We start from the raw sequence: 24,818 nt of genomic DNA, 5'->3' as shown, positions 1-24,818 counted from the left end.
TCGAGAGACGATCGTCGTCCAAATCCGGTTGGTACATCCAATCCATCTCCACAACACCTACCGACTTTACGCATAAAACGTCTTCCCATCCTCGATCCTGCTCCCATCCTCCAGTTACCCACCAACACTCATCCTCACCTTCAACAAATTTTCCCTAACAATCTCCTCCCTCAACCCCACAAACTCCTCAAGATCCCACATACAACTGACAAACCTCCCCCTCAACCACTCCCGCCTCTCAGCCGTCAACCACACCAACCCATCAGCCGCCAACTCCGCCGAACTCACCAACATAAAGCGCAATTTCTCCCCCAACCCCGCTGCCAGCTCTGTCCTGATCGCATCCGGATGCACCATATAGCACAGCAATCCCTCATCCCTACCACCTGGCTCCTTCGCAGGACACATCGGGGGAGAATTGACATTGACCATATCCACCAACCGAAACTCCGTGAGCTTGGTAATCTGATATGCGGAGTTCTCTGCGAAGGTTGTGAGGCCCCAGGCGGAGCCGACCATGATGATGGTCTTGAGCGACGAGGCGAGCACCAGAGGCGTGAAAGCGCGTGTGACGTGGAACGTGCCGAGGACGTTCACATGGAACGTATGCCACCATTCAACAACGTCGACCTCAACCATAGGAACGCCAGCATCGATGGTACCGGCGTTATTGATTAGAATATCAACCCCGCCACCGAAGACATCTTTGACCCGCTCCGCAGCTTCGGTGACTTGCTCATTCTTCGTAACATCTATCTTCACCTTCAAGATTCGCGGAGTAGGGCGCTCGGCTCTCTTCGCGGCGACGAGGACCCTTTCTTCCACAAGGTCCAAATCCGAGCGGGCGGATAGGCCTATATTCGTGATGCCAGCTTTGGCGTAGGAGATGGCATATGCTGCGCCGAGGCCTTTGGAGGCGCCGGTGATGAAGACGGAGCGGCCGGTGAGGTTGTGTTGGGAAGGGGAGATGAAGGGGTATGTCTCTGTCCGCTGAGTTGGGGTGAAGTCCATACCGATGGTGTTGCGTGTCGCTCGGGGATCGTGGCCCATGGCAGCCATGGCGGCGAGAACCTCGGTGGGGGTGGAGATGGTTAGGAGGTTTGTCATGGTGGTGGGTGGAGGGGTGGGGCCGCGGTTGGTTGTGGGGGCTATGGAGGGTCTGGGACGGGACTCCAATGGTGGATGAAGGGAAGGAAGATCTAAACACACAGAGAATGTCTGACGAAGTCATCTTACATCGTTGAATGGGTTGTTCGGTCGGAGTGAGCGTTAGTGCCGCTCGGCGAGAACGACTTCCTCACGGTTTCAGTCCACTTTCGCTTGTGGATATTCCCAGAAACGGTCAGCTCATCCCGGCCGTTGGAGGCACCCACCCCAGAAATGATTACTGACCGAGTCTGATCTTCCATACGGCCATGGTAGTCGGCAAGGCCGCCCGCAAATACATCTGGCGACATCAAGCCGGGACGTGATGCACTGTCTGACCGCCTCAGTGGTCACTCTTGATAGATAATCGCAGTCCGCGATATGAGTATCGCTCTCATCTATTTCTTGGGTAGTTCTGGCTGTGCTGCCACAAGCTATCTATCTGTGTCTTTCTGAGGACATATGAAAGGGGTATCATAGTTGTTCATGCTAGCGCAGTATGCTGCGCGATGTCCCACTCCGGGGTGTATGCTAGATCGCTAAGTGAGATCGGTAATAAGAAAATCGCTTTGTCCAACGCCGATGAGTATGCTGGTAGGTACGGATATCGGGTCCCGTGCATCGAAGAATTGCTGTAGCCGCTCTTGAGGCATCAATCAGCCAGGGCAATGGCATTGAAAGGGTTCAGATATGGTGAAGACTCTTATTCGTTTGCTGTCGACAGGGCCGGCCGTTTGTATCCGTTCCGTTTTACATCGCTACTCCGGGAAGATGTCTGAAGGGTTGAGCATCGATGATAGCGACATCGGTGTTCTTGGTGAAGATTCATGAGACCTCTTTCCTACCCCTTGGGCTACCTGGTGAGTGACGACGCTTCCTGGGCCAGCATGCTGTCGGGTGCCGTTGCGCATCGCCGCCCACTGCTGCTCCTTAAGTGATTGCGACAGAGGGTCAGTCATTCCCCGTGTCAACAAGAATGGGACTGTTTCCTGCTCCACCTTCTGCCGTTTGACTGGGCTGCCAAAGCTGTGCTCCGACCCGCTTGAAGGACTCTTCCGCTTGTGAGCCGATGTGTGCTCACCAGGAGACGCCGAATCGACACGATCAGAGTCGGCAGTCGTGCTGTGCGTACTGGACGACGGAGATGTCTTTCTCAGTTCATCCAGGCAAGTCTCGCAGCGCGTGTTCAGAGCCCATCGAAGTGTCCATCGCAGAACCCAGCAATATCCATATTGATCTGTCACGAGATCGTAGATAGCTTTCGATTGAGAGGATGCCGCATCGTATATGCCGCGCATGGCGTCGTACAAGACTTGATCAGGTACTACCATATCCTCAGATATGTCAGCTGCGGCGAGGCTTGGCGCAACGACAGAGTTGCTGTGGAGGACTATGGTTCGGCCAACAACAGCCTCTCGCTACACGGTGTCAGCTTGTCCTTCCTATATGCACTTGAGGAAGACCTCACCAGCATTTGGCGGAATATGCGCCTGTGAGCACGACGCTTCTCGTTAAGGCCGAGCTTTGCAAAGAAGCACTCTCTTGATTCCCATGGCTCAGCCGACATGCCCGTCGGACCTTCTAGATCCAGGAAGTCAGCGCTCGAGAGGGTATTGCAAAGTCGAAGGTCCATTTGACTGCGTTGATCGCTGCGGGCGCTGTCCTTCTACCCATGACTAGGCCAGGGAGTCACTTAGTCCAGACAATTGACGAGTGCGCAGTGGTAGCACAGGACCACCTGTGAGTAGATGAGGGTATCAGCGCCAGCGATATACGAAGAGAAGCGCAACTGTGAAGTCGTCATGTCAGCGTGCTAGCCTTGCCAAGAGTAGGTGTAATGCCTGTCCTACTTCGGCTGAAGCCAGTAGCGCAACAACATTTTCGAGGGCAAGACGAATGAGATGTGCAGTGGCAAGGATAGCCGTGTCGGTCCCCATGCACCCGCGGACAACCCAGTGATATTGGACACCTCAATAAAACCACGCTTTCCAACACGCGTATCTTCCATTCAACACGCGTTATCTCATCAATATGGTTGCTTCCATCTATCGTGAAGAAGAGGAGCTCATCAGTGAGGCCGTGCAGTGGTACTGCGACGCGTCAAATCCAGGTCCTGTCAAGCAGGTAGCCGCCAACTGGTGTGTCGATTACCATCGCTTCAGAAGACGACTTCTCGGTCACAACTCACGCAGCACACGGCCGCGTACGCACACGGTGTTGACAGACGATCAAGAAGCTGTTCTTGCAACCTACTTGAGGAGGTGTGACAAGATAGGCGTATCCGCGCGACTCCGGATGGTCCAGATCAGCGCAAATTCGATCCTCAAGCGATACCATACTGGACCTAGTTCTTGCATGACTTCGAGGCCTTCAGAAGGCAAGCAATGAAGCCAACAACCATCATAAGCGGCTTCGAGAAGTGTGGTATCTACCCCTTCAATCCGGAGCCAATATTGGCTCGTGCAAGGCAAGACCTAGCTGCTCTTCGATCGAATAAACGAGTCTCAACACCGGAGCCGATTGTCAACGATAAGCAGCTTCCAACAACAGCGAGGACCTTCGGTCGATACACTGCTGCGCTTATAGCTGATCCATTGATAGATGAGTCTATTAAGCAGCGACTGGAGCCACTCTTCCGTGGAGCCCAGATTGCTATCGTTGAGGGCGCCGAAGCAGTAGCTGAATTGAACACCACGGTCGGCCAGAACGCTCGCAATGCTCGCAACACTCAGAAGAGACAACACCTTCAGCGTGGAGGTGTCATGAAGGCTATCAACGCAAGAGCTGCTATACAAGAACGTGAAGAGAACACAGTAAAGCAGCTTGAAGCCCAGCTAGCACGTGCAAGAACAGGTGAATTGAGACACCGGATAAGCAAGATTATGAGCTATATCAAGGGGACATACAACAGACCTGCTTATCCAGTGGAGAGACGGAAGATTATGCCAATATGGCTTGCCTGTATGGACGATATAGCCAATAGATAGTTGAATACACCTCATTGATATCGTTGAGGTGTCCAATATCACTGGGTTGTCCAACACCCGATTCGCGGGTGCATGGGGACCGACACGGCTACTGGAAGAAACCACGGCGACAAGGCCAATGATTCATCCTTGGGTAGTCGCTACTGGCCGTACCGCATCATGATCTCGATTCGGAAGGCGTTGGCACCGTTGGCAACTCATGGCGGTCCCCCATGTATTGATCTGAACCAGGTTGACGCGGGAAGTCGTCCACGATCGGAACCTGCATGTCACCCAGACATCCGCGGATGGCGACTACGGGGCATTTCTTGTCAACTCGGTCGAGATTATTGGGGTTGCCGTCTTCCCCAGGCTCAAGCTATGCTCTTCCCGTGTCGGCTATCGTCGTGGTGGTTGCAGCCATGACGCGGAGATAGCTCCGGAATCGCAGTGAGACTGACGAAATCGTCGACTCCTCAACACCGAATCAGAGCCGAGAACGGTCTCGCGTCTGGCAGCGACGTTGGGCCTCGCTAGGCAGTAAGGCCACCCTTCCGACACAGCCTGAGCAAGCGCTTCGGATTCATGTTATTATGTTGCCCTGGGCGTGACCGCCTTTGGGGTCCTTCTTGATGGCCTGCGCTCGGTACCGGGGCAGGAACGTCTCTGTCGTCTCAGAGTCATGTACATACATGTATTCGCTGCATGAGATGACGCAGCAATGTATGGTGCCCGTGATGATGGCAGGTACCTTGGAACTATCAGACGGAGAAGGACGGAGAATGCCCTGACGTCGGATGCTGAAAGTCCAAAACGTTTCAGGAGAAGCTTCGTGTTGGCCACGTGGACGCAATGGCTCCTGCTGTCAACTTTCACTCCTCGCAGCTAGAATATCAACATCGACGTCTTCCATCGGCGACTTATCACATCGCCTTCACTCATCACAGCGAAGTTACTTTCCAGCAGAGCCAGGCCGATATGGACCCATCCAATCGAGAGGATCGCAGACTGCCGTAGACGCCCAAGCCAATGGCCGACGGCACGTATCCCAAGCCCCGCTGGAGATTACTATGCCGCTGCTCGACGTGAGTATAGGTGATGGAGTTTCGAAGCGACTCATATCGGCTTCTTCCTTGCTGGAGAGGCTCTCGACAGACATCGAGGGGGCGCGTTCTGACCCTCATAGATGAGCTCAGACCACGAGGGCATGGCGAGCTATATCTGCTTGTTGGAGGAACGCGTATCCGTGGAAGCAACATACATGTACGCCGACGCGCTGTACCTTCGACCGCATGAATTGGATCTCGCCACGTAGCTACCGGCCAGCGTGTTCAAGCAAAGACCTTTGCCACAATGCTAAGTCGAAGCGCTCGGCGGCAGTCAACTTTGTCACCAGCCATCGGAGGAGGCGTCGGCACTTCATATCGCTAAGTCCTACGTTCGATCAATCTTTCGCGCGACAAGGAGTGAGTGAAAGTATGATCCAGCTCGCCTATCTGGCTGGCCGCTTCCTCTCGCTTATACATCCGTTATCTCCGCCAACGAACAACCACCTATCGTCCTTATCGAGTTCCTCACGCAAAAGCTACATCAGGAGGAACCAACTTATCATAGACCATGCTGAACAGATTGCCCCATCAAGCATTGGTATCGCAAGATGTGGCTATATGCCCTTGCCAGCAACAGCTGCGCGATATTCCGTCTTCTGGCATACGCTTCTTCGTCCTTGCACCTCCTGGCAGGCTAAGATGGCAGAAAACGATGCTATGAAAGTGCTGCCTGCTGGAGCAGGCTATGCTATTGTCATCGGCATTGGTGGGGTATTCGCTGCCATCATGCGAGCGATCACTTGCCTACAGAATCGCTATGTCAGTATTACAGTCCTCTACACAGACACATTCGCTAAACAAGAGTAGACAGGCTTCTCGTCGAAGCAGGCTGAAGAGTTCAACACTGCCTCAAGATCGGTGAAGCCAGGTCTCATTGCTTCTGGTATAGTTTCCTGTGAGCTTTAGCAACCCTATCAGCAAGAGATTGCGACTAACAACCCCAACAGCGTGCACATGGTCGGCAACGCTTCTAACCAGCTCGACTTTCGCATATTCGTACGGAGTCTGTGGTCCAATGTGGTACGGCGCTATGGGCACCTTGCAGATCCTACTCTTTGCCCTAATTGCCATAAAGATCAAGGCCAACGCACCAGGAGCGCACACCTTTCCGGAGATCCTTCTGGCGAAGCACGGAAAGGTCGCTCACCTAACGTACCTGTTCTTTGGACTCTGCACCAATATGCTGGTAGGAGCATGCTTGGTACTCGGCGGCTCACAGGTGGTCTCCGCTCTCACTGGCATGAATGTCTATTCATCGTGCTTCCTCATACCGTTGGTGGTCGCTGCTTGTGTGGTTGCTGGTGGGCTGAGGTCCACATTCATCGCTGATTACATCCACACTGCAGTCCTGTTTGTGGCAATCTTCGTCTTTAGTTTCTGCTTATATGCAACGAGTGACCTGGTTGGCTCGCCAAGCAGACTTTACGATCTGCTCCTCGACGCATCCGAGAACATGCCCATTGCGAAGAACGCTGGCAACGGGTCGTACCTGGCGTTCCGATCAGTTGATGGCTTGGTGTTCGCGATCGATCTCTTCGCGGCTGGGTTCTCGACAGTATGGCTCGATCAGGCATATTGGCAAAGAGCAATCGCCTCCCGGCCTGAAAGCAGTGTCAAGGCATATCTTCTTGGCGGCGTCGCCTGGTACGGTATCCCGTTCGGCTTCGCTACAGCCATGGGTCTCGGCTGCGCAGCTTTGACTAGGAATCCAAGATTTCCCACATACCCAGACGCACTGTCTGCAGCCCAGAACAACGCCGGACTGTCCTCCGCCGGCCACAGCGATCACTCTGCTTGGACCTGGTGGCGTGGTACTGATGTTGATACTGCTCTTCATGGCAGTGACATCAAGTACATCCGCCGAACTGATCGCAGTCAGTTCGCTACTTACCTTCGACGTGTACAAGACGTACGTCGAACCGGATGCACCATCTTCCAAGCTGGTCAAGATATCGCATTACGGTATCATGACATATGCGCTGGTCCTTGCAGCTTTCTGCTGCATCCTGAATGCGGTCGGGATCAACCTCACCTGGCTTCTGACAGTGCTCGCCATCATTGTTGGCGGTGGTGCTGTACCTGTAGGACTCGTGCTCATCTGGAAACGCACATCAACCGCTGCGGCTATCGCCTCGCCATGGATTGGTCTGGCTTGCGGTCTGATAGCTTGGTTCATCACTGCCTGGAAAAGATCGGGCGAGATATCGATCACGAGCACGGGAGACACCACCAATGCTGTGGCCGGAAATATCACGAGCTTCGGCGTTGGTTGGGTGACCTATGTCATCCTGACCTTACTGTCTCCAGCAAAGTACACCAGCACCGATGCTCGACATATCGAGCGTAGCAACAAGATCCAAGGTATCATGAACCCAACATCGTTCCCTGCGACACTAAGTGGGAGTGCCACGACTCAGATCAGCGAGGTGGCATCCGAGAAGAAGCAATTACCGGGACCTGCTGCGGCGGAAGAGCCAGCTACCCTAGCCCTTACCGGCAATGACCTCGTTGACTTTCTCGAAACATCACACATCGAGCCAATGGATCCTGAAGCTGTCAAAAGCAGCGAGCGCATTGCTATTGGTGCGAATGTGATCTTCATCTCGATAGCTGTGATCCTGGTTCCTTTTATGCTATTCGGGACTGGCTATGTGTACAGTCGTGCCTTCTTTGAAGGATGGGTAAGCTAACAGAGTTGTCGAAAAATGGTAAGACGCGCGCTGACAATGTATAGGTCGTTGTCAGCTTCCTCTGGGTTTGGGTCTCGATGATCATATGCGTGATATACCCCGTCTTCGAAAGCACTGGAGCTCTGAAGGGGGTGTCTCTGGGACTATGGCGGGATTGCATGGCCCTATTTGGAACGAAGAGATCACCAGCAGCACAAAGTGCTGGAGATGCATGAGTCATTCGAAGAGCCGCTGCCTAAGTTGATTGCCACCGGCGCTTCGCCTACTTTCGTAGTAAAGGCTTCTGCTTCGCCTGCCGGCATGCTGGAGCGATGCGTAGAGCATAGCAATCGTCTGGGGCGCAAAAGCGAGTTCCGGACCTTCTCACTCATGCTTTCCGCACATTAGCTTCACGCCAGCTTCACTCTGACCTTGGACTCTCATCACATGGTGAGCAAAGGTGTTCCGGCTCGATACAGTGTGTTACCAACACAGCATGATCTTAAGGAGACGACGTAGCCTGCGTCACGACCCCAACTCACCTCTGATTAGAACATGCGCCCTGCCGCTAGATTAGTTGTCACAACGGATTCACTATTGCCCGGCTGATTCGCGGTGGTTCAGAGGAAAGCTCGAGCACTGCAAACGCTGGTGGAAGCCAATCAGACTTTTCCAGAGATGCATGCCCGCAATTTCGTCTCACTGAACAACAGTTGTTCTACCAGCAGATATGGCGGACAGTGACAACGAGGAGGGGGTCATGCCTATCGACTGGCTCATCGACAATATGACCGCCGGCAAGGAAGCCCAACAGTCAGCACCATCGCTATCCGTTACTACTGATGACACCACCACCATCACCAATTTCCGGCCCATCAAAGGTAAGTGGCGTTATACATCTGGGCCGTCAATATATTTGCTCAGACATGACTGACAATAGTCTCTTGGGCAGGCCGTACTACCTTCGAGACTCTTCCAGGAGAGCTCCGCAATCGCATCTACGACCTTTCTGGGTGCCTTCGCTACTGGGAAATCCGAGACACTCCGCTCAGAACGACAGCCCGAGGCGATAGTCAGCCCCGGACATGCCCTCCTATGTTCAGCCGTTCTGGTATGTTCCGCCGCCGTGTTGTGAAGCACGTCTGTCTGGACGGCTGTGCGAGGCTCGAGCATCGTGACAACTGCCGCGCCGCCTACCTCATCGTCAATGGCAAAGAGATACGAGAAGTCAGATGCTGTAAGCAACATTGATACCTCCCGATGAGTACTAAGCTGACGGACACGCAGTCACCGACTGGCGCGGGATGCGCCATACACCGTGCCATGAAGCTACAATAGCTCAGCCGGCACTCACTACAGTCAGCAAGCTGTGCCGCCAAGAAACACTCTCCATCTTCTACGGCGATCACCCAATCGTGGCCAAGCTCAACGGAGATGGCAACCGTCTTCTCGAGTGGCTCGACACGATCGGTGCTGTCAGTGCTGGTCATATCCGCAGACTGTACTTGATCTACAGCCGAAAGGAAGAGAGCCACTACATCGACAAAGAGCTCCGCCGAGAGTTGCGAATGCGAGGCCTGAGCGCAGGTGAACAGGATGGAGTCCTCCGGCTAGTGCGTGTCTCATTTCCATACAAGTGCGATGAGGCTTCCATCCTCAAGCTGCTCGATGGCGTGCAGGCTCGGGAGCGGAAGGGTCAGAAGTCGATCGTGGAGTTGGAGGCGTAAAACTTCCGCTATGAAGGACCGCTTATGCGGATCTTGGTCAAGCTGCGAGCATCTAAGCATCAAACTGCGCTGCTAGTCCTAGATGTGTATAGTCCTTGGCAAAGGCACTTTGGGCACGGGCGTCACCTTGGAAATCATCAGAGATGTCGTCCAGCGACGGAATGTCATGTGCGCTCAGACGTAGATTTGCTTCACGTCACCTCTCGCCACCTCGATTCTTGCTCTCCTCAATGAGCTCAAAGCCACAGCCCGCCCTTCAGAACTTGAGTTGCGATGTATATGTGCATACTACATCATCGTGTCGCCCAGCACACACTTGGCCACAAGACCAACGGCACAGGTAACATACATTCACAAGATCTTCAATCGATACTGTGGAGACGAAAATGTTTGAAAATTCTTGGTATCATTATCGTGATATGGCAACATGCCCAATGTATACAGTGAAAGGTCTCAATGATCCACACCACTGTACATCGTCGTCATCATCTAACCCAAGATACCACCGAGCAGGCCGCCGCTCTGGTTCGACTGACCCTCTGCCTTGTAGCTCGCACCAGGGAACTGCTTGAAGAACGCGGAGTTGAAGGTAGTGAGCTGCGCGCATCCAAGGTTATCGCTGATAGGACCCAACTGCTGCGCCAACCAGCCGGCAACAGATCCAACGGCACCAAGCGCAGGGTCAAGCGCATCAGGCACAGCCTGCTGCGAAGCCTGCAAGAAAAAGCATGCACCGTTGTTGCCCTCCGCGAGGTTGGCAAGGTTGAAAAGACCACCAGTGAGGTCAGTGAGTTCGACACCAGCATAGCTGTCGACCTTGCCAGTGTTACCGCCAAATCCGACGATACCGGGGTACATGGCATTGTTGACGAGGACGTCTGCAACAACCTCTGGAAGGTTGTAGGCGTTGGCAGTAGGACGCTTGTACCAGTTCTCTGGGATGCGCTCTTGTCCACGATTGTGGACGAAGCTACCGGGCTCGCCGGTGACGGCAAAGTATTGCTTGAGAACATCGCGGTTAAGGACGCCACCTGGGTTCTCGGCGGAGCGGTTCGACATAAAGTTCTGGTCAGTGTTAGCGAGTGGATCAACACGGTCATGGGAGAGTGGACTTGCAATGACGAAGTCGTGGGCAGCTGGTGAGACCAGACCGGCGAATGGAGCCTGGAAGAAGTATGGGTTGTTGGCCTTGGACCATCGGGTGACGTAGTCGGACTGCGCAGCAACCATGTCCAGTGTGTACTCCTCACCGAGAGCGTAGAGGTGCTCCCATGAGCGCATCTGGAAGACGCCAACGTTGCCGTTGTTGAGGTAGGCATCACCGCGAACGATGGATGCATCGGACTCGTACTGGTTGTGGGTACCAGCGATACCGGTGGGTGTTCCGGTCAGAAGGGGGATTGCTGACTTGTATGCTCCTCCAATTGACCAGGTGCCTGCAACTGGGTCGCCAGAGATGGCGATGGAAAGTACGGCCAGGAAGATGGCGAGGTCTGGCGACATGCCAAAAGCCTTGAAAAGACCAGTGGTAGTCTGCGAGGTAGTGAGAAGACCATTGCGAGGGATGAAGTTGTGGTTGGCAGCTGCGTTGACTATTTGGCGACGTTAGTTGAGAAAAAGCAATGCGCTGTGGGCCGATAGTCTTACGGCCGGGACATTGTCCTCGAATATCACCTGGGCCTGGAGATTGAAATTCATTGCCGCTCCCTTGCCTCACGTCCACAAACTGATCTTGTGCATTGAACCCCGCTGGTGGCTGAGAGGTGTTTGGGCGACCTGACAGGAAGGTCGGTTGCCGTGGACCAGGCTCGACGCGCTTCTCGAGGTTGGCGCTTGCGTCCATGGCCCATGGGTAAGCAGCTGCCATAGGCAGAGCTGAGAGGAGAACATTGCGTGTCTGAACCATTGTCGCGGGTGAAGGTATGGAGGATGGATGTCGATCTGGAACAGATGGAGGTCGGATCACAACCAGGGGCAGAGACTGCAGTTATATCTATGCCAGTCCTAAGGTATTTGTCTCGCGAGCAATGTACACTACAGCTGTGCCGTTGTCGATCCACACGAGGGAACCAATACAGCCGCACGCAACTGTCATCGGACCGCCACCGAGTGCCCAGCGCTATGGCAAATGGTGCATAGCGGATAGCTTGTTCTCACTCCTCTCAGGATTTGACCTGTGAAGTAGCAGGCAGAGAGCCATGGCAGCAGACCAGAGGCGCAAGATGTCCGGGAAAAGTTCAATCGGGCAGCTCAGGGTGCCGATCGCAAAGGCATGGCAGCGGGTCCAACGTGAAGTCTCAGAAGGTGCGTTTCTTTCCTGATGGCGCATGATCGACAGCGGAGAAAAGTAGCTAGCGATTCGGCAAATTGATGAGTGCGTGCAACGGTTTCCTCATACAACCACATGTGATGTATATGGCGGCACCTGCCACAAACGTCGGGAAGTGTCTAAAGCAGCGTCGGTAGACTGCTAGATGCCTTCTCGGACACTCTTTAGCTTCAATGACAGGACTGTTGGTCGAGTGGCGAAGGGGAGTCTAGACTGCCTACCGCGGAGGAACTGCCAGGGTCCACGGTTGCCGACGCCTTCAACCAGACTCTAAACATATGCTTAATATGAAGAAAGGCGCAATTCCTGCTTAGCCTGTGGGCGTCCAGCAAATTTTGATCAGTCTACATACACAGGGCGTACCGGGTTTGCCGCAAGAAGGCGTTCGCGCATAGGTCAGCGGCTTGAGATGCCGATTAGCCGTGCTTGTTGCGCCTGTCGCCAAGAGAAGTGTGACATGTGAGGTCGGCTTGCCAAGGTAATGTGCGTTCGCCCTGAGGGTTGATCGACATCGACATCGACAGCTTGGTGTAGCGTGCACGCTAGCACACTCTGCGGGGAAATCTGGAGAATAGTGGAAAGTGAATGAACGTCGAGCCGCGTCTGTGGCTTGGTACATGAGTTGACGTATTCCTAAATCGTCAGCCTGCCTACAGCTTGTTGGTGTTCATCACACACATGCAGACCTGGCGGTACTGTACTGTACCTTTATTACTTACCTGCCACATGCACACTGACGTCCTGTTGGAAATCCCTGCCCGAGCAAGTCACCTTGTGGTGCGAAGCATGTGTGTGTATCGCAGCAGGTACGCCTAGATGAGTCACTTGCATAGGACGATGTTCTTCATTGGCATCACGTCACTCCACTGTTGGCGATACTCACCCGTTGCCGCCTTACTCGTCGTCGAATTCATCGTCATCGTCGATGAAATCCTCACCTTCATCTTCCTCATCTTCTGAAGCTTGAGCCTCCTCATCGGAATCGTCGACTCCAGCAGCTGCGTCGCTGGTCTCGCTCTGGGTGTCAGCGGCAGCTGAGGATGTGGTCGCCATGATTGGGTTCTCGTTCGGCGCATTGCATGCTGTCACTGTTTGTGCTGTAGCTGGAGCACCCATTTGTGTCACGACTCAAGCGACCTCAAGTGGTGGCTGAAGAGATTGACGTGCAGGCCATTCTTCGGGGACGCCACGCTCAGCGTGTGATGGAGACTGTGGAGTGATGTTGGTAGCAGGAGCCTTTTGTGGCAGTTCAAGAATGTGGCGAGAGAAGTAAGCACAGCAGCGGCAGACGGCAGTACCTTGCGAAGGAGAAGGCTTGTATGAGGCAGCACTCTCCACGCAAGCAGCATGGCAAGTTAGTCTATCGGAAGACATGGCTTGGTCATGTGATGGAAATTGTACAACGACAACGACATGTATCGAGGCGCTCGTGCGGCGATAAGGGTGAGAGCTCGGCGTTCTGCTGCTGGTCATTCTCGTGCGACAGAGGTCAAGCAGGGGAGGTTTGATGATAGCGGCGACATCGAGGCCGAAGATAGATGCAAACGACCTCGGGAGTCTCGATGCGGTGTAGACTGTAGAATTCGCTTGCTGTGATGTGAAGTTGTCTTCGCTTCACAAACACACCCTGTCATCCGTCTTGCCGCTTCGCCAAGGCCGGAGCGAATGTTTCACAGCATGTCGGAATCTCCATTGATCTCCTTCTTGCTCCACTTCCAAGGTTCGTATGCAGGAACAATCTGTGAGGGCACGCTCGGCCACGCGACTTTCATCTGTACAAAGAGCGTACTTGGTCACAGATTAATGGACGAAAAGCTATACGATCGTGCTCGTGACCTCAAACACGTCCGTCACTCCTTCACGATGCCACGGGCGAACAATGGCGAGAATGTCAACTCGTAGCATGTTTTGCTAACCTCCCCGACACTCTGGCACGCTCTTGCGGCGAGATATTCTGAGCAGGTATGACAAGCTAGTGATGGTGGATGGAGCATGAATGCAGGTTGGTCGGCACGCAACAGACACTACTTGTAGCCTGCTTCTTCCAGCGCTCATCACACTCACATCTGCTCTCTCTTCATCACTTCCTAGCCAACACCTCGCCTCCATCACCGCCACCATGCTGCTGAAGACCCTGCCAGTCACCTTGCTTGTGGCCTCGGCCTTTGCACTACCCAATGTCAAGCGCGACGAGTCCATTTCGATCGACAGTACCGGCACCTGCTTCACCAAGTACCGGCACGTACTGTCTACGTCTGCTGAGTTGCCAACCCGCACCAAGACCATCTCGCAGACTGTCAGCTCCACCATCACGGCCTGCGGAGGTCAGTCGACCATCACAACCACCATAACGCCACACGCCGTGACCGCGACTGCCGAAGGCAACTACCTCAAGCCCAGGCAAGCGGCCTGCTCCACCACCACCACAGTGTAAGTCCCGCCAGGCTCTTGTCCTCATCACGGCACTGACCGTATCACCAGCACGGCCGGCGTCACCACAGCTTACACAGCATCATACAATGGCACCTTGGCGAAGCGCACAGCCAGCCCGCTGGACCTGAAACTCTCACCCGCCAGCTACAAGAGCTTCAAGCCAGACATGTTCCGCATCTTCGGCCAGCAAGCAAGGTTGGCCAACGTGCAGCAGGAAGCCGTCAAAGTCGCCTGCCTCGAACAAATCACCACCTATGTCTTCACCACCACGACTGTCCTCGAAGAGCCCGCCACCGAGACTATCACGGCAGATACACCTACGTTCTACGTCACACCGGTGAGGAAGTTTGTGGATCCAACAGCACCCTTCCCTTCCTTGGTGACGGGTACAGCACCTGCGGCCGTCGACTCCCCAGGCAACGGGGTTTGCACACAAACAGTGGCATCAAGTACCACCACACAGCATCTCAAGTGCGCACCCACGAACCTCATCTCCGAAGTCAATGGCTACGGTATCGGCCAGACCGGCGGTAACTCTGCCAACACGAGAGGTCTTGCTCCTGGAAGTGATCCTTCGGCATGCTGCCAGCTTTGCGTGGATACTGAGGGATGCGCCGCTTCGGAGGATGACCCAGACGCGGGCAACTGTTTCTTGTGGTACACTGAGCCAGCCTGCGGTCTGGGCTTCCAATACTCAGACGGCGGACAAAGGTTGGAGCCTGGAACTGGCTTCATCGTGCAGACTGGCTGCGGGACAATGGAGGCTGTGAAGCAATTTTGAGTGGACGTTGCAGGGCGATGAAACACGACTTGTACATCATTAACACTGCTGCAAGCACAGCGGTGAAGAATACGAATGGGCCTCAAGCAAGGTCAACAAAATAAGAAGATTTGATGCCATCTCCCTTCCTAAGGGTCCAATGCAATGCCATGCCAAGGCTTCGTCATCTCGGATCAAAACAGGGAGCTGCAGCTTCAGCTCCATATCCTGGTTATGATCCCTGCGAAGTGATGCAACGCTGGCAACTCGACAGGAACTCCTGCTCGACACTGTGCAACTCGACAACGGATCCTGTGATGCGCGTGGCCACATTGTTGTCTTCAGCCGCTTTACTTTCTGTTCCCTCTCGCACACTACACCAGGTTTGTGATCTCTCACCTATTTGTCCCTTGTTTCGAAAGAGTGCACGACTTACTACAAGCATTGACACCATATTGTACTCCCTTCGGTATCGATAACCACCATCAAGGTCGACGCTATGGCGGAGCTTCAGACAATCCCGGCACGCCATGGTGTAGCTACTTTCGTGCCGGCCGGGCAGGTCATCAAGATCGTCAACACCTCAGGTACCCAGGTCATTGATACCTGGGCATTCGCGCTGCCGAAGCCCGATGGCACCAAGGATGAGCAGGAAGCCAAAGCAAAGGAAGAGGAGAAGTCCAAGGACCAAGCCAGCTTGAAGGCAGCATCGAAGAAAGGGAGCAAAAACTTACCCAGCCAGGAAGAGGCGGAGAAAGCCACTACTGGAGCCCAAGCTGCGAATAATGACGAGTCGAACGAAACGCCAAAGAAGAGCACATGGAGCAGCTATGTGCCTTCGCTTGGATTGGGTAAGAAGAAAGATGACAGCAAAGATCAGGCTCAAGAGAAGGACGGTGGCAACAAGGACGAGACTGAGCAGCAGAAGAACTCCAAGACTTGGGGATCGTACTTTTCTGCTGGTAAGGGCTTTAGCTCGTACATCCCCAAGCAGGCGACCGATACGGTGTCACAATTTGCTTCTACCGTGAGCAGCCTCCCGTCGATAGTTAAGATTTCACTGACAAGATGCATAGCACCAACGCGACACGTCCAAATCATATCTGGATCAGCTTCAAGACTTTTCGAAGACACCCGTCGGCGCAGCTGGTATGAAAGGTAATAACTGAAGCACATGAACGCTGTGCACTGACAGCTACTTACAGGCATGGCAGTGATGACTGGCTCTGGCTACGCGGGCTCGCTCTACGCAGGCTACCAGGCTTGGAACATGCGAGCTGGCGCAGCACCCAACGTGGAATTCATGAGCATGGCGCACACCCGGACTGCGACTTTGCACTTGCGGCCCAAAGTCAACGATACACTAGTCACAAACATTCGCGAATCTATCCTGACTGTCGTCGAGGACACGAGCCCGGGCGTGCACGATACCTTGGTCCCTGCCTGCGACCCGTACCGTTACCAGGCCTTGGGCGTGCCGAAGTGGGAAGAACACGGATCGTGCGCGGAGAATCTTGTCCTGGCGCTGAAAGAGCTGAACGAGCGTGCTGGACTGAAGGGTGCGAAGGCTGTGGGTGCGGATGTTACTATTAATCAATGCCCTGCGCCTCTGAACCTGTTCATGAACATTCCGTGGGATGATGAGGGCGATATTGGCTTTCATCCTCCAAAGTCGAAGAAGGGCGATTACGTTCGCTTCAAGGCGGAGAGAGATGTCGTGGTGGTCATGAGTGCTTGCCCCAATGATGTGAATGGTATCAATGGCAAGGAAATAACTGATGCGAGCTTCGTGGTGGAGGATGCAGAGGACACCACAGCGGCTCTCAAGCGTACTGCACCGAAGAAAAAAGCTGCCCCAGTCCGCAAAGCGCCTGCGAAGAAAACACCAGTCGCCACGAATGGTTCTAACGAGGAAGCCACGCCAGCCGTGAGAAAACCCACCCCGCAGAAGAAAGCCACGCCCTCAACGAGCGGCGCACCCACAACGGCAACAAATGGCACGAAGCCGGCACAGAAGACAGCACAGCCTGTAAAGAAGCCAGCCACGCCTGCTGGCAAGCCCTTGGGCAAGACTACCGGTCCGCCTCCTAGCAAGCCCCCTCCAGCAGCGAAGAAGTCTGTCCCGCAGTCGACGGCTACGAGTACGACGAATGGTGAGCCTGCGCCGGTTAGGAAGAAGCCGAAGAAGTTGGCGAGGCCGACACAGGCTGCGGGTTAGGTGGGTGAGGGGGTAAGGGGGGAGGGAATGTATAGCGACAGAGTTATTGAACTGACAGAGGGAGGGGGTGTTGAGGAGTTTCGGAGCTGCGGTTGTTGTTGTTATATCTATGCTTCTGTTGGAGTAGGGTGCTGAATGGAGACATGGTGATGCTGCTCAAGCCCTGCATCATGTTCTGCTAGGCTGCCTATTTCGTGGCTGATCTACGGGGAGAACAACACAGATCATCCGCGTCGTGAATTCATTTCTCCGAGGCGAGTTCGTCAGTCAGCTGCAAGAGATGTTTCACGTCAATACACTGCGAAGCGAAGTCTCAAATCTCTCATCCCCCAAGACAACCCCAACCCACCTCCAACCCACCCAACCTCCTTCACAAAGCACCCCCCCAAGAATGTGGAAGCTCCCCTTCATCAGCCTCTCCGCATCCTACACCAAAGCAGCACTAACCTACAAAGGCACCGACTGGTCCTCCCTCCTAGTCGAAGAAGCCTCCGGCACAACCTACAAGAACACCAACAATGCCGTCCAACCCTTCGAAACGATCCTCCAAACCAGCGGCGTCAACACAGTCCGCCAAAGACTCTGGAACGACCCAGCAGACGAGACCTACATCCTGACCTACAACCTCGAATTATCACAACGAGCCCAGGCCGCGGGTCTGAATGTATACCTGGACTTCCATTTCAGCGATACCTGGGCGGACCCGGCGCATCAGAGCACGCCTTCTGCCTGGCAGGATTATGGGATCGATGATTTGGCGTATGCAGTGTATAACTACACCTTAGCCACCATGAACGCGTTCCAAACCGCCGGCATCCCCCTCAGCCTCGTCTCAATCGGGAACGAAATCAGCGCGGGTCTCCTCTGGCCATTAGGAGACATGAGTACCTCGGATGGACCTTACAATGTAGCTCGACTGCTCCACTCTGCTTCGGCAGGGATAAAAGACTCTGATTTCACGACGCAACCGAAGATTCTAATCCATGTTGACGACGGATGGGATTACGATAAGCAAGAATGGTGGTACGACACTATCCTCGCCCAAGGACCATTGACGGATCAAGACTACGATGTTCAGGCAGTGTCGTATTATTCTTTCTACAACTCTGCCGCTACGCTTGCGGCGCTGGAGGCGAGTCTGACGCAGTTAAGGGGGGAGTATGGGAAGGACGTGATGGTGGTTGAGACGGATTGGCCTACGAGCTTTCCGAACCCCAGTGAGGCGTTTCCCAGCGATGTTGAGGAGATTCCATTCTCGGCTGCTGGGCAGAGCGAGTGGTTGGAGAAGGTTGCTGATGTTGTGGAGGATGCTGGGGGGAGTGGGTTGTTTTATTGGGAGCCGGCTTGGTTGGGGAATGCTGGGTTGGGGAGTAGTTGTGAGGATTTGTTGATGTTTGATTGGGAGGGGAGGGCGTTGAGTAGTGTGAGTACGTTTGGGTCCCTGTGATGCCTATGAAGTACGTAGAACGTAGTAACCCACGCGAGACGCTGGACCAGGTCCTTCGACACTTTGTGTGTGTTGCACCCGGCTTCACACCGGCACACACTGGCGTGAAAGCAAAAAGAAAAAAACATACAACACAAGGGATTCCCACGTAGTCACCTACCGTAGTACTAGTCTTGCGGTCCAATGCTTAGATATGGAAGAGCGGACGGGGTTCCTCGCTTTCATTGGCCTATGGTCGTATGTGACGGTGGCAAGGTCTGTTTAACAAATATCGATACAACATGGCCGCGGTTGGTCGATCGTGTGCTCTCGCCAACAGCCAGGTGGATCCGCACAGTAAGACGCACGCACTGTACTCGTGACGAGGAAGGTATTCTTGCGTCGGCAAAAGCTCTCGTACTGGAGCCGTTACCAAGGGCCAGGCAGGGCTCTACTTCATATCATCATCTACTCATGACCTCTGCTCATATGGCAGTACCCCTCTCAAAGCTCTCCCTAATATCCGCCGTATACTTATTATAGAACCTCGCCAGCTTCATGTTGAACTGCTTGTTCTTCTCATTGATGTACGTAACATCCTGTCCGTCCTCATCAGGCCGTCCCCGCTCCCTCCTCTTCTTCAGTCGCATCTCCTCCGCTTTCTTGATATCGTCCACTAGCCGATCCACCGCATCTTTCGTGGGCTTGTTATTCGTGAACGTCGAGCTATCGCCAGTGCTGTAGAAGCTGCCATCTTTGTCTACGGCGATCAACTCCCCGTCTGCAGTCTCAACGACTTCCAGCCCACCGCTCTGCACCGCCCGATCAATCGCGTCCCGTTTGTCTTTTTCATACGCCTGCATTCTCTCGTCGAAGCCGCCTTTTTGCATTTGGCCCAACTGACGCTCGTAGACTTTGCCAGCTTCTTGGTTGTAATCCTGAAAGGCATTCTTGTCGCGATTCGCTTTCTTCTGGGCCACTTTCTCGTCCCAGCGCTCGCTCTCTTCGATTGTCCAGTCCCAGGCTCGCTTGCGTTCGAAGTCGGCGCCGCTTTCTCCTACTTCTGCTTTGAGCAGTTTGAGCTGTGCGATGTCCCTTTTGCGGTTGAGGGATGTTAATTGTGAGGGGTCGACGGAGGAGCGGTGGACTTCGTTTTTGGTTTCTGCAAGATTTGATTTGCGGCTGGCGGCGTTGCGGGCGCGGAGAGCGGCGAATCTGGCGGCGCGGTCATTTGCGGGTGGTGTTGGTGCTGCGTCTTCTTCCGTGGGTGCTGGTTCTGCCTCTGACTGTTCTGCCGGCGTCTCTTGCGCTTCCTGAGCAACCGGTGGTCCTCCCGCTGTTGGCGCTTCGGCTGCTGCTACTTGCTCGCTTTCTGCAAATCGTCGCTTGGCCGGGTCTTCGCTCTCGTCGAGGCTGGGCGAGCCTTTGCGCTTGCGTGTTGCCGGCATTCTGGTCGCGGAGTTCTGATCAGCCGGTGCAATGGCAGCCTTGGCTCAGGGATGTGGATGTGCGACGCCAGAGAAATCGTGTAAGTGTCGGTCGCGAGTCACGAGCCGCGAATGTCTTGAGGCAAGAGCTTGAAGTTGAACAAGTGATGGAAGTAGCGAACAGCGAACATTTCTTGAGGGAAGGCAATCCTCGGGTTGATGAGTCAGCCGGCAATCCGCCACGGAAGTACACACATGTCAAGAGCATCAGAGGATGCCGAGCGAGAAAACTTGGAGGTCAACATTTAGAATATTTGGGATCAGATATGCATTTCATCTACACACTATCGCGATGCGACCACACCTCTACGCCCTGCTTACCTTCTACATGGACCCTGTAGCCGGAGTTCTGATGAGAGCCGGAATTGGTGGCCTGAGATTGACCAACGGGATGGTGGGCGAGTCCGTGCTGTTAGACTGGAGGTCCTGAGACTCAAGATCGAACTCAGACGGATTCTTGAGCTTTTTCGCGAAGACGAAGCCATTTTGCTCGAATATGGGTGTGCCACTCTCTTCGGCGGCCTTGATCTGACGCTTCTCGACGGCCTCTCGCCAACGCCAAAGGACGATTGCGAGGCCAATGACGACGATGGCAAGTGTGGCTGCGATCACAGCGACTTTGATGATAGTGCCTTTGCTGTCAGCTCCACATGTGGCACCCATGATGGAGAGGGTGCTGGATGGGGAAGTAGAACCTGCTACTTACCGTGATTGAGGTGAGGATCTCTGGTACCTTACTTTCTTTTTGCTGAAAGTGAAGAGACCGATTGCGTAGAGCTGTGTGAGATAATCTTTCATCATAGTACGGGCCAACGATATATACATTCCTCGAACAATGGGCACAGGTCAATGTGCCAAACAAAGAGCCTTGTGACGACCACGGATCACAAAGGACATTTGCAAGCCCGCGAAGGGTACAATGCAATTCTTTCTCAAGTAGGCTTACCCAGGTGCACCTTCCTCTGCTGGACAGGAGCCTTGGTGCAGGTGGAATGGTGCCAGGCGCACTTTCCTGTTCTCAGCAACCACCGCAAGATCCTTGTCAGTCGCAATGCGTAGCGCGATCCTGAGCTCTTGCTTCCTCGCACCGCTCGGTTTCATCAAGAGAGACAACGTTGACTATTACAGACATCTCTGCACCAGCACAAATCGTGAAGCCGGACCTCAAGAGCAGAAGGTGGGTTCAAACCCCATCGACTTAAACCCCGGCTGACGTGAACAGCACGATGGACCAAGACTCGCTACTTCTCTCCCTTCCGAATGAGCTGCGGTTATGCATCTGGGAACTTGTTCTCATATCAGACGAGACCATCATCTTCAGTGCAAACTGCGATCGAACACAACCGGCCCTGCTACAGACCTGTCGCCTGGTCCGTTCCGAAGCTAAGACGATCTACTATGCTCAGAACCGCTTCCACTTCACTATTTGTGGCTGGGACCACATAAAGATGCTCAGCTTCACAACCATGCAGCTGAAAGTCTGCAAGGATCTACTTCCCGCCTGGGAGTACGATGAGCGCGCCGATGACTTTCGTCTTATTGCAAGGCCCACATGGTCGGTCTGCGAATGCCCAGAGAACGCACACAATCGAAAGGTCAACACTCGCAATCTCAAGACTTGGCTATGGGGGGCCCACAAGCTCGTATCTGTGAATGCCAATTGACCAGTGCTGAATGTGTTGCGCTCCAAGTACAACGGTAGTGTGGGAACCGCGGAGAATCTGGCGTTCGCGGCCCACGCACTCATGCTGGCGAATGTCGACAGGCCGTGGACTGAGGAGGTGGATCCTATGGTAGGTGGGGCAATATCGACCTGAGACGTCGAAGAGTCGACGCAGTCTGACATGGGTCTCTCGATACACCATATCTTGGACTCGCGTTGCTGCTCCTGGCTAACACCATTCGATTTGTAGGTCAACGCACTCGTTGCCGTGATCGAGGAGCAAAACCTCCAGATGACTCTTCGTGGTTACCAAAATTACCTGGCCATGGTCGCAATGGCGTCTAGTGTTATGGGTTCCATCGTCAGTATGAGCAAGGCTTGGTCGTTCGGATGGTGGGTGTTGTGGAAGCTGGTAGCATTACGGGCCGCATGAAAGGTCACAAAGGTCAAAGTGTTGAAGGTACGACAACGAAGGTGGAAGCTACGGCAATACGACAGACATCGACGCTAGCAATCTGACAGACTTGCTTCGAGGTACGATCGCCGGTTGAGGATAGTGCACATGCTGACTCTTGGCAAGGCGCAGTCCCCTCTTGAATCTGCATCGCCACGTTTGCAACCCACACGACAGCTCCGGATCCAGTTCATACCACGTTAAACGAGGCTCAGGAATCCCCTGAGCCCTCCCACTTCATCACCGGACTCTCCACTACCTCCTCATCCGCGTTACCACACAACCGTGCCCCGACTCAGCCATCCTGCCCCTTGCTTCTGTCGCCTCGATCAAACAAGAACCCAGGATATCCATTCAAGAGGTCATTGTCACTGAAATGTTTCGCACTACCCGTTAGAATATCCGATCGCGGAGCACTGGTCTAGCAAGCAGGTATCGTGCCCTGACGCAGAAACAAAGAAGTGGCCAGAACGTGCTGTTAATACCTAGCGATGCACAAAGGCACATTGTCGACCCGATCCCCTTTGTCTTCCAAGGCGTGAGGGGGGCCTTCATGTTAGTCGCGTATCAGTCCTCCCTGATGCTCGTTCAAGACTTTCTCCAACTTGCGTCGACATTCTCACTGCTGCTGGACAGCATCGTTTCCTATCGTTCCAAGCTCTGTCCCCAAACAAGAACATGGACTCTTCACAGAAAACTCCTGGAGGCATTATACCCGGTCTCCTTCGATGCTACTCGCTCTCTTGCAAAAATAACGCCATGTCCTTTTACACATGCTACGCTCCCGGATGTCCTCGACGTCAGCAAAGCCACGCAAGACTCACTAACCCCTGTACCGGCTACTGTTGCTCCAAGTTCCTCAACTACCACGACGAGCCTCTCACCCAAGGTGACACCAGCAATGTCGTACCCCTCAACAACCCTATCCACCCCCTTTTCCACAAGAGTAAGTTCCACCGCGATATTGACTACACCCTCCTAGAAACTCCCCTCCGTCTAGCCTCACTACTCCTCGAATCGCCTGGTGCGCTCGAGTACATCAACACCATAGCCGGCGGCGAGCTCTACGAACGACGCGAGCGTAAGGAGCTCGGCGCTTTCAAGCGCTTCTGGCACAAAACCACATGGGGCCATGTCGATGCTGAAGGCGGCAGCGGCGGCAAAATTAGCTGGAGCCCGATTCGGAAGGCTTCAAAAGCTCAACACGTCAACGGCAATGCCCTTTTCCAAGGTGTCGCGAAAGATGTCCTCCAGCGCCTCAGTCGCGCCGTCACGGAGTTCAGGCTCAGCGACCCAACAACGAGGGGATACAACACAAAGGGAGAAACCTCCGCATCCTGCGAGCCAGATTACAGACCCATGACTGCTCGCACTGTCACTGCATTCCCTCGCGGCGGAACCACTACCATAATAATTTCCCGCGACAAGTATACATCCCTCCTCAACCTCCGCAAACGCCTCCGCCGCGGGAACTTCCTCTCCCCATCCTCCCACCGCCACGCCCTCCGCCTCGCGCAATTCCTCATCGCCAACGCCATCGTGCACGAAATCGGGCACTCCCTCTGCACCCTCTGCTGCGGCTGGAGACCGCAACTCTTCCACAACGAGCACCCCATCGGCGAAGCCGGCTTCGACTTGGAGTACTCCATCTACGATGGGGTGATGGGCGCCATGATTGCGAAGTTCTGGACGCGATGTGAGAGTTATCGGCAGAGGGATGAGGAGTGTGATGTTGATATGTCGGTAGCTCAGGGTTTGGTGCTGCAGGAGTGGCCTAGTTGGATGATGGCCGGGTTGTATCGGTACACGGGTTGTAGCCTTTCGGTGCTGGATGAGTGCTGGGAGCCGTTTAACCAGATTGATTATCGAATCCCAAGCCGGTGGCTGGAAAGATTATTTGATCAAGTTTTCTGGGATGTGACGGTCCCGCGGGTCGGGAAGAAGGCTCTTCATCCGCCGAAAGTTGCTGCTTGGGTGTTTGCACTGGCTAAGGATAAAAATGGGGCGCCGATCAAGATGGCTTGTGATGTGCAGCATATGGTGAGGCCGGGGTTTATGGCTGATGAACATCGTAGAGTGCTGGCTGAGGCGATGAATATTCGTATTCCGGCTGTGCGGGATGATGTAGTGCTGGCGGGACCTTCGAATAGGATTGATGGGCGTGTCGTGGCGAGCGGTGTGGAACTGCGGACGTGCTGTGGTGCTGGGTGTCGGTAAGTGGGTAGTTTCTTAGCGTTTCTGTTGGCATGGTGTTTTTCCCAAGCACTTCTGGCAGGGAATGGTCGGTGAATCTTGATGAGATAGAGCGTTGGCGGTGACTGTACCGTGACTGGCTGGATGTAGGTATGAGGACGATGAACGAAATTCTTGCCAAACATGAAGTTTGATCGGCGCTCATGAGTAACGATAATTCGCAAACGATAAGAAGGAA

At 54.1% G+C, this 24,818-nt stretch overlaps 13 protein-coding genes across 13 annotated transcripts; 7 read left to right on the top strand and 6 right to left on the bottom strand.

The window, feature by feature from the left end:
- Positions 1 to 114: 114 nt before the first annotated feature.
- CLAFUR5_05971 (Short chain dehydrogenase citE) lies at positions 115 to 1,107 on the bottom strand (the record flags this gene model as incomplete). Its single annotated transcript, XM_047905119.1, has 1 exon — positions 115 to 1,107. The coding sequence occupies one exon, from the start codon at positions 1,105 to 1,107 to the stop codon at positions 115 to 117; it is 993 nt and encodes a 330-aa protein (XP_047761585.1).
- A 797-nt stretch (positions 1,108 to 1,904) lies between these two features.
- On the bottom strand, positions 1,905 to 2,779 carry CLAFUR5_05970 (uncharacterized protein; the record flags this gene model as incomplete). Its single annotated transcript, XM_047905118.1, has 2 exons — positions 1,905 to 2,564; positions 2,615 to 2,779. The coding sequence occupies 2 exons, from the start codon at positions 2,777 to 2,779 to the stop codon at positions 1,905 to 1,907; spliced, it is 825 nt and encodes a 274-aa protein (XP_047761586.1).
- Positions 2,780 to 5,404: 2,625 nt separating this feature from the next.
- On the top strand, positions 5,405 to 8,126 carry CLAFUR5_05969 (Urea active transporter; the record flags this gene model as incomplete). Its single annotated transcript, XM_047905117.1, has 5 exons — positions 5,405 to 5,980; positions 6,029 to 6,116; positions 6,169 to 7,072; positions 7,101 to 7,902; positions 7,956 to 8,126. The coding sequence occupies 5 exons, from the start codon at positions 5,405 to 5,407 to the stop codon at positions 8,124 to 8,126; spliced, it is 2,541 nt and encodes an 846-aa protein (XP_047762275.1).
- A 494-nt stretch (positions 8,127 to 8,620) lies between these two features.
- CLAFUR5_05968 (uncharacterized protein) lies at positions 8,621 to 9,617 on the top strand (the record flags this gene model as incomplete). The annotated part of the gene is made up of 3 exons (XM_047905116.1): positions 8,621 to 8,771; positions 8,831 to 9,127; positions 9,178 to 9,617. The coding sequence occupies 3 exons, from the start codon at positions 8,621 to 8,623 to the stop codon at positions 9,615 to 9,617; spliced, it is 888 nt and encodes a 295-aa protein (XP_047762274.1).
- A 489-nt stretch (positions 9,618 to 10,106) lies between these two features.
- Positions 10,107 to 11,523, bottom strand: CLAFUR5_05967 (Dothistromin biosynthesis peroxidase dotB; the record flags this gene model as incomplete). The annotated part of the gene is made up of 3 exons (XM_047905115.1): positions 10,107 to 10,682; positions 10,734 to 11,209; positions 11,265 to 11,523. The coding sequence occupies 3 exons, from the start codon at positions 11,521 to 11,523 to the stop codon at positions 10,107 to 10,109; spliced, it is 1,311 nt and encodes a 436-aa protein (XP_047762281.1).
- Positions 11,524 to 11,736: 213 nt separating this feature from the next.
- CLAFUR5_05966 (uncharacterized protein) lies at positions 11,737 to 12,999 on the bottom strand (the record flags this gene model as incomplete). The annotated part of the gene is made up of 2 exons (XM_047905114.1): positions 11,737 to 11,791; positions 12,845 to 12,999. The coding sequence occupies 2 exons, from the start codon at positions 12,997 to 12,999 to the stop codon at positions 11,737 to 11,739; spliced, it is 210 nt and encodes a 69-aa protein (XP_047762280.1).
- Positions 13,000 to 13,942: 943 nt separating this feature from the next.
- Positions 13,943 to 15,160, top strand: CLAFUR5_05965 (uncharacterized protein; the record flags this gene model as incomplete). The annotated part of the gene is made up of 2 exons (XM_047905113.1): positions 13,943 to 14,376; positions 14,428 to 15,160. The coding sequence occupies 2 exons, from the start codon at positions 13,943 to 13,945 to the stop codon at positions 15,158 to 15,160; spliced, it is 1,167 nt and encodes a 388-aa protein (XP_047762283.1).
- Positions 15,161 to 15,638: 478 nt separating this feature from the next.
- On the top strand, positions 15,639 to 17,357 carry CLAFUR5_05964 (uncharacterized protein; the record flags this gene model as incomplete). Its single annotated transcript, XM_047905112.1, has 3 exons — positions 15,639 to 16,166; positions 16,216 to 16,297; positions 16,345 to 17,357. 3 exons carry the CDS (start codon positions 15,639 to 15,641, stop codon positions 17,355 to 17,357), a joined length of 1,623 nt encoding a protein of 540 aa, XP_047762282.1.
- Positions 17,358 to 17,748: 391 nt separating this feature from the next.
- Positions 17,749 to 18,804, top strand: CLAFUR5_05963 (Arabinogalactan endo-beta-1,4-galactanase A; the record flags this gene model as incomplete). The annotated part of the gene is made up of 1 exon (XM_047905111.1): positions 17,749 to 18,804. One exon carries the CDS (start codon positions 17,749 to 17,751, stop codon positions 18,802 to 18,804), a length of 1,056 nt encoding a protein of 351 aa, XP_047762277.1.
- A 464-nt stretch (positions 18,805 to 19,268) lies between these two features.
- CLAFUR5_05962 (Pre-mRNA-splicing factor syf2) lies at positions 19,269 to 20,231 on the bottom strand (the record flags this gene model as incomplete). The annotated part of the gene is made up of 1 exon (XM_047905110.1): positions 19,269 to 20,231. One exon carries the CDS (start codon positions 20,229 to 20,231, stop codon positions 19,269 to 19,271), a length of 963 nt encoding a protein of 320 aa, XP_047762276.1.
- A 363-nt stretch (positions 20,232 to 20,594) lies between these two features.
- CLAFUR5_05961 (uncharacterized protein) lies at positions 20,595 to 21,071 on the bottom strand (the record flags this gene model as incomplete). The annotated part of the gene is made up of 2 exons (XM_047905109.1): positions 20,595 to 20,946; positions 20,977 to 21,071. 2 exons carry the CDS (start codon positions 21,069 to 21,071, stop codon positions 20,595 to 20,597), a joined length of 447 nt encoding a protein of 148 aa, XP_047762279.1.
- Positions 21,072 to 22,015: 944 nt separating this feature from the next.
- CLAFUR5_05960 (uncharacterized protein) lies at positions 22,016 to 22,366 on the top strand (the record flags this gene model as incomplete). The annotated part of the gene is made up of 2 exons (XM_047905108.1): positions 22,016 to 22,063; positions 22,184 to 22,366. 2 exons carry the CDS (start codon positions 22,016 to 22,018, stop codon positions 22,364 to 22,366), a joined length of 231 nt encoding a protein of 76 aa, XP_047762278.1.
- A 780-nt stretch (positions 22,367 to 23,146) lies between these two features.
- Positions 23,147 to 24,604, top strand: CLAFUR5_05959 (uncharacterized protein; the record flags this gene model as incomplete). The annotated part of the gene is made up of 1 exon (XM_047905107.1): positions 23,147 to 24,604. One exon carries the CDS (start codon positions 23,147 to 23,149, stop codon positions 24,602 to 24,604), a length of 1,458 nt encoding a protein of 485 aa, XP_047762159.1.
- Positions 24,605 to 24,818: the final 214 nt, after the last annotated feature.

The sequence above is a fragment of the Fulvia fulva genome, chromosome 5, assembly GCF_020509005.1.
Source record: "Fulvia fulva chromosome 5, complete sequence".
NCBI classification, from domain to species: domain Eukaryota; kingdom Fungi; phylum Ascomycota; class Dothideomycetes; order Mycosphaerellales; family Mycosphaerellaceae; genus Fulvia; species Fulvia fulva.
This window is presented reverse-complemented; position numbering and strand designations above follow the sequence as displayed.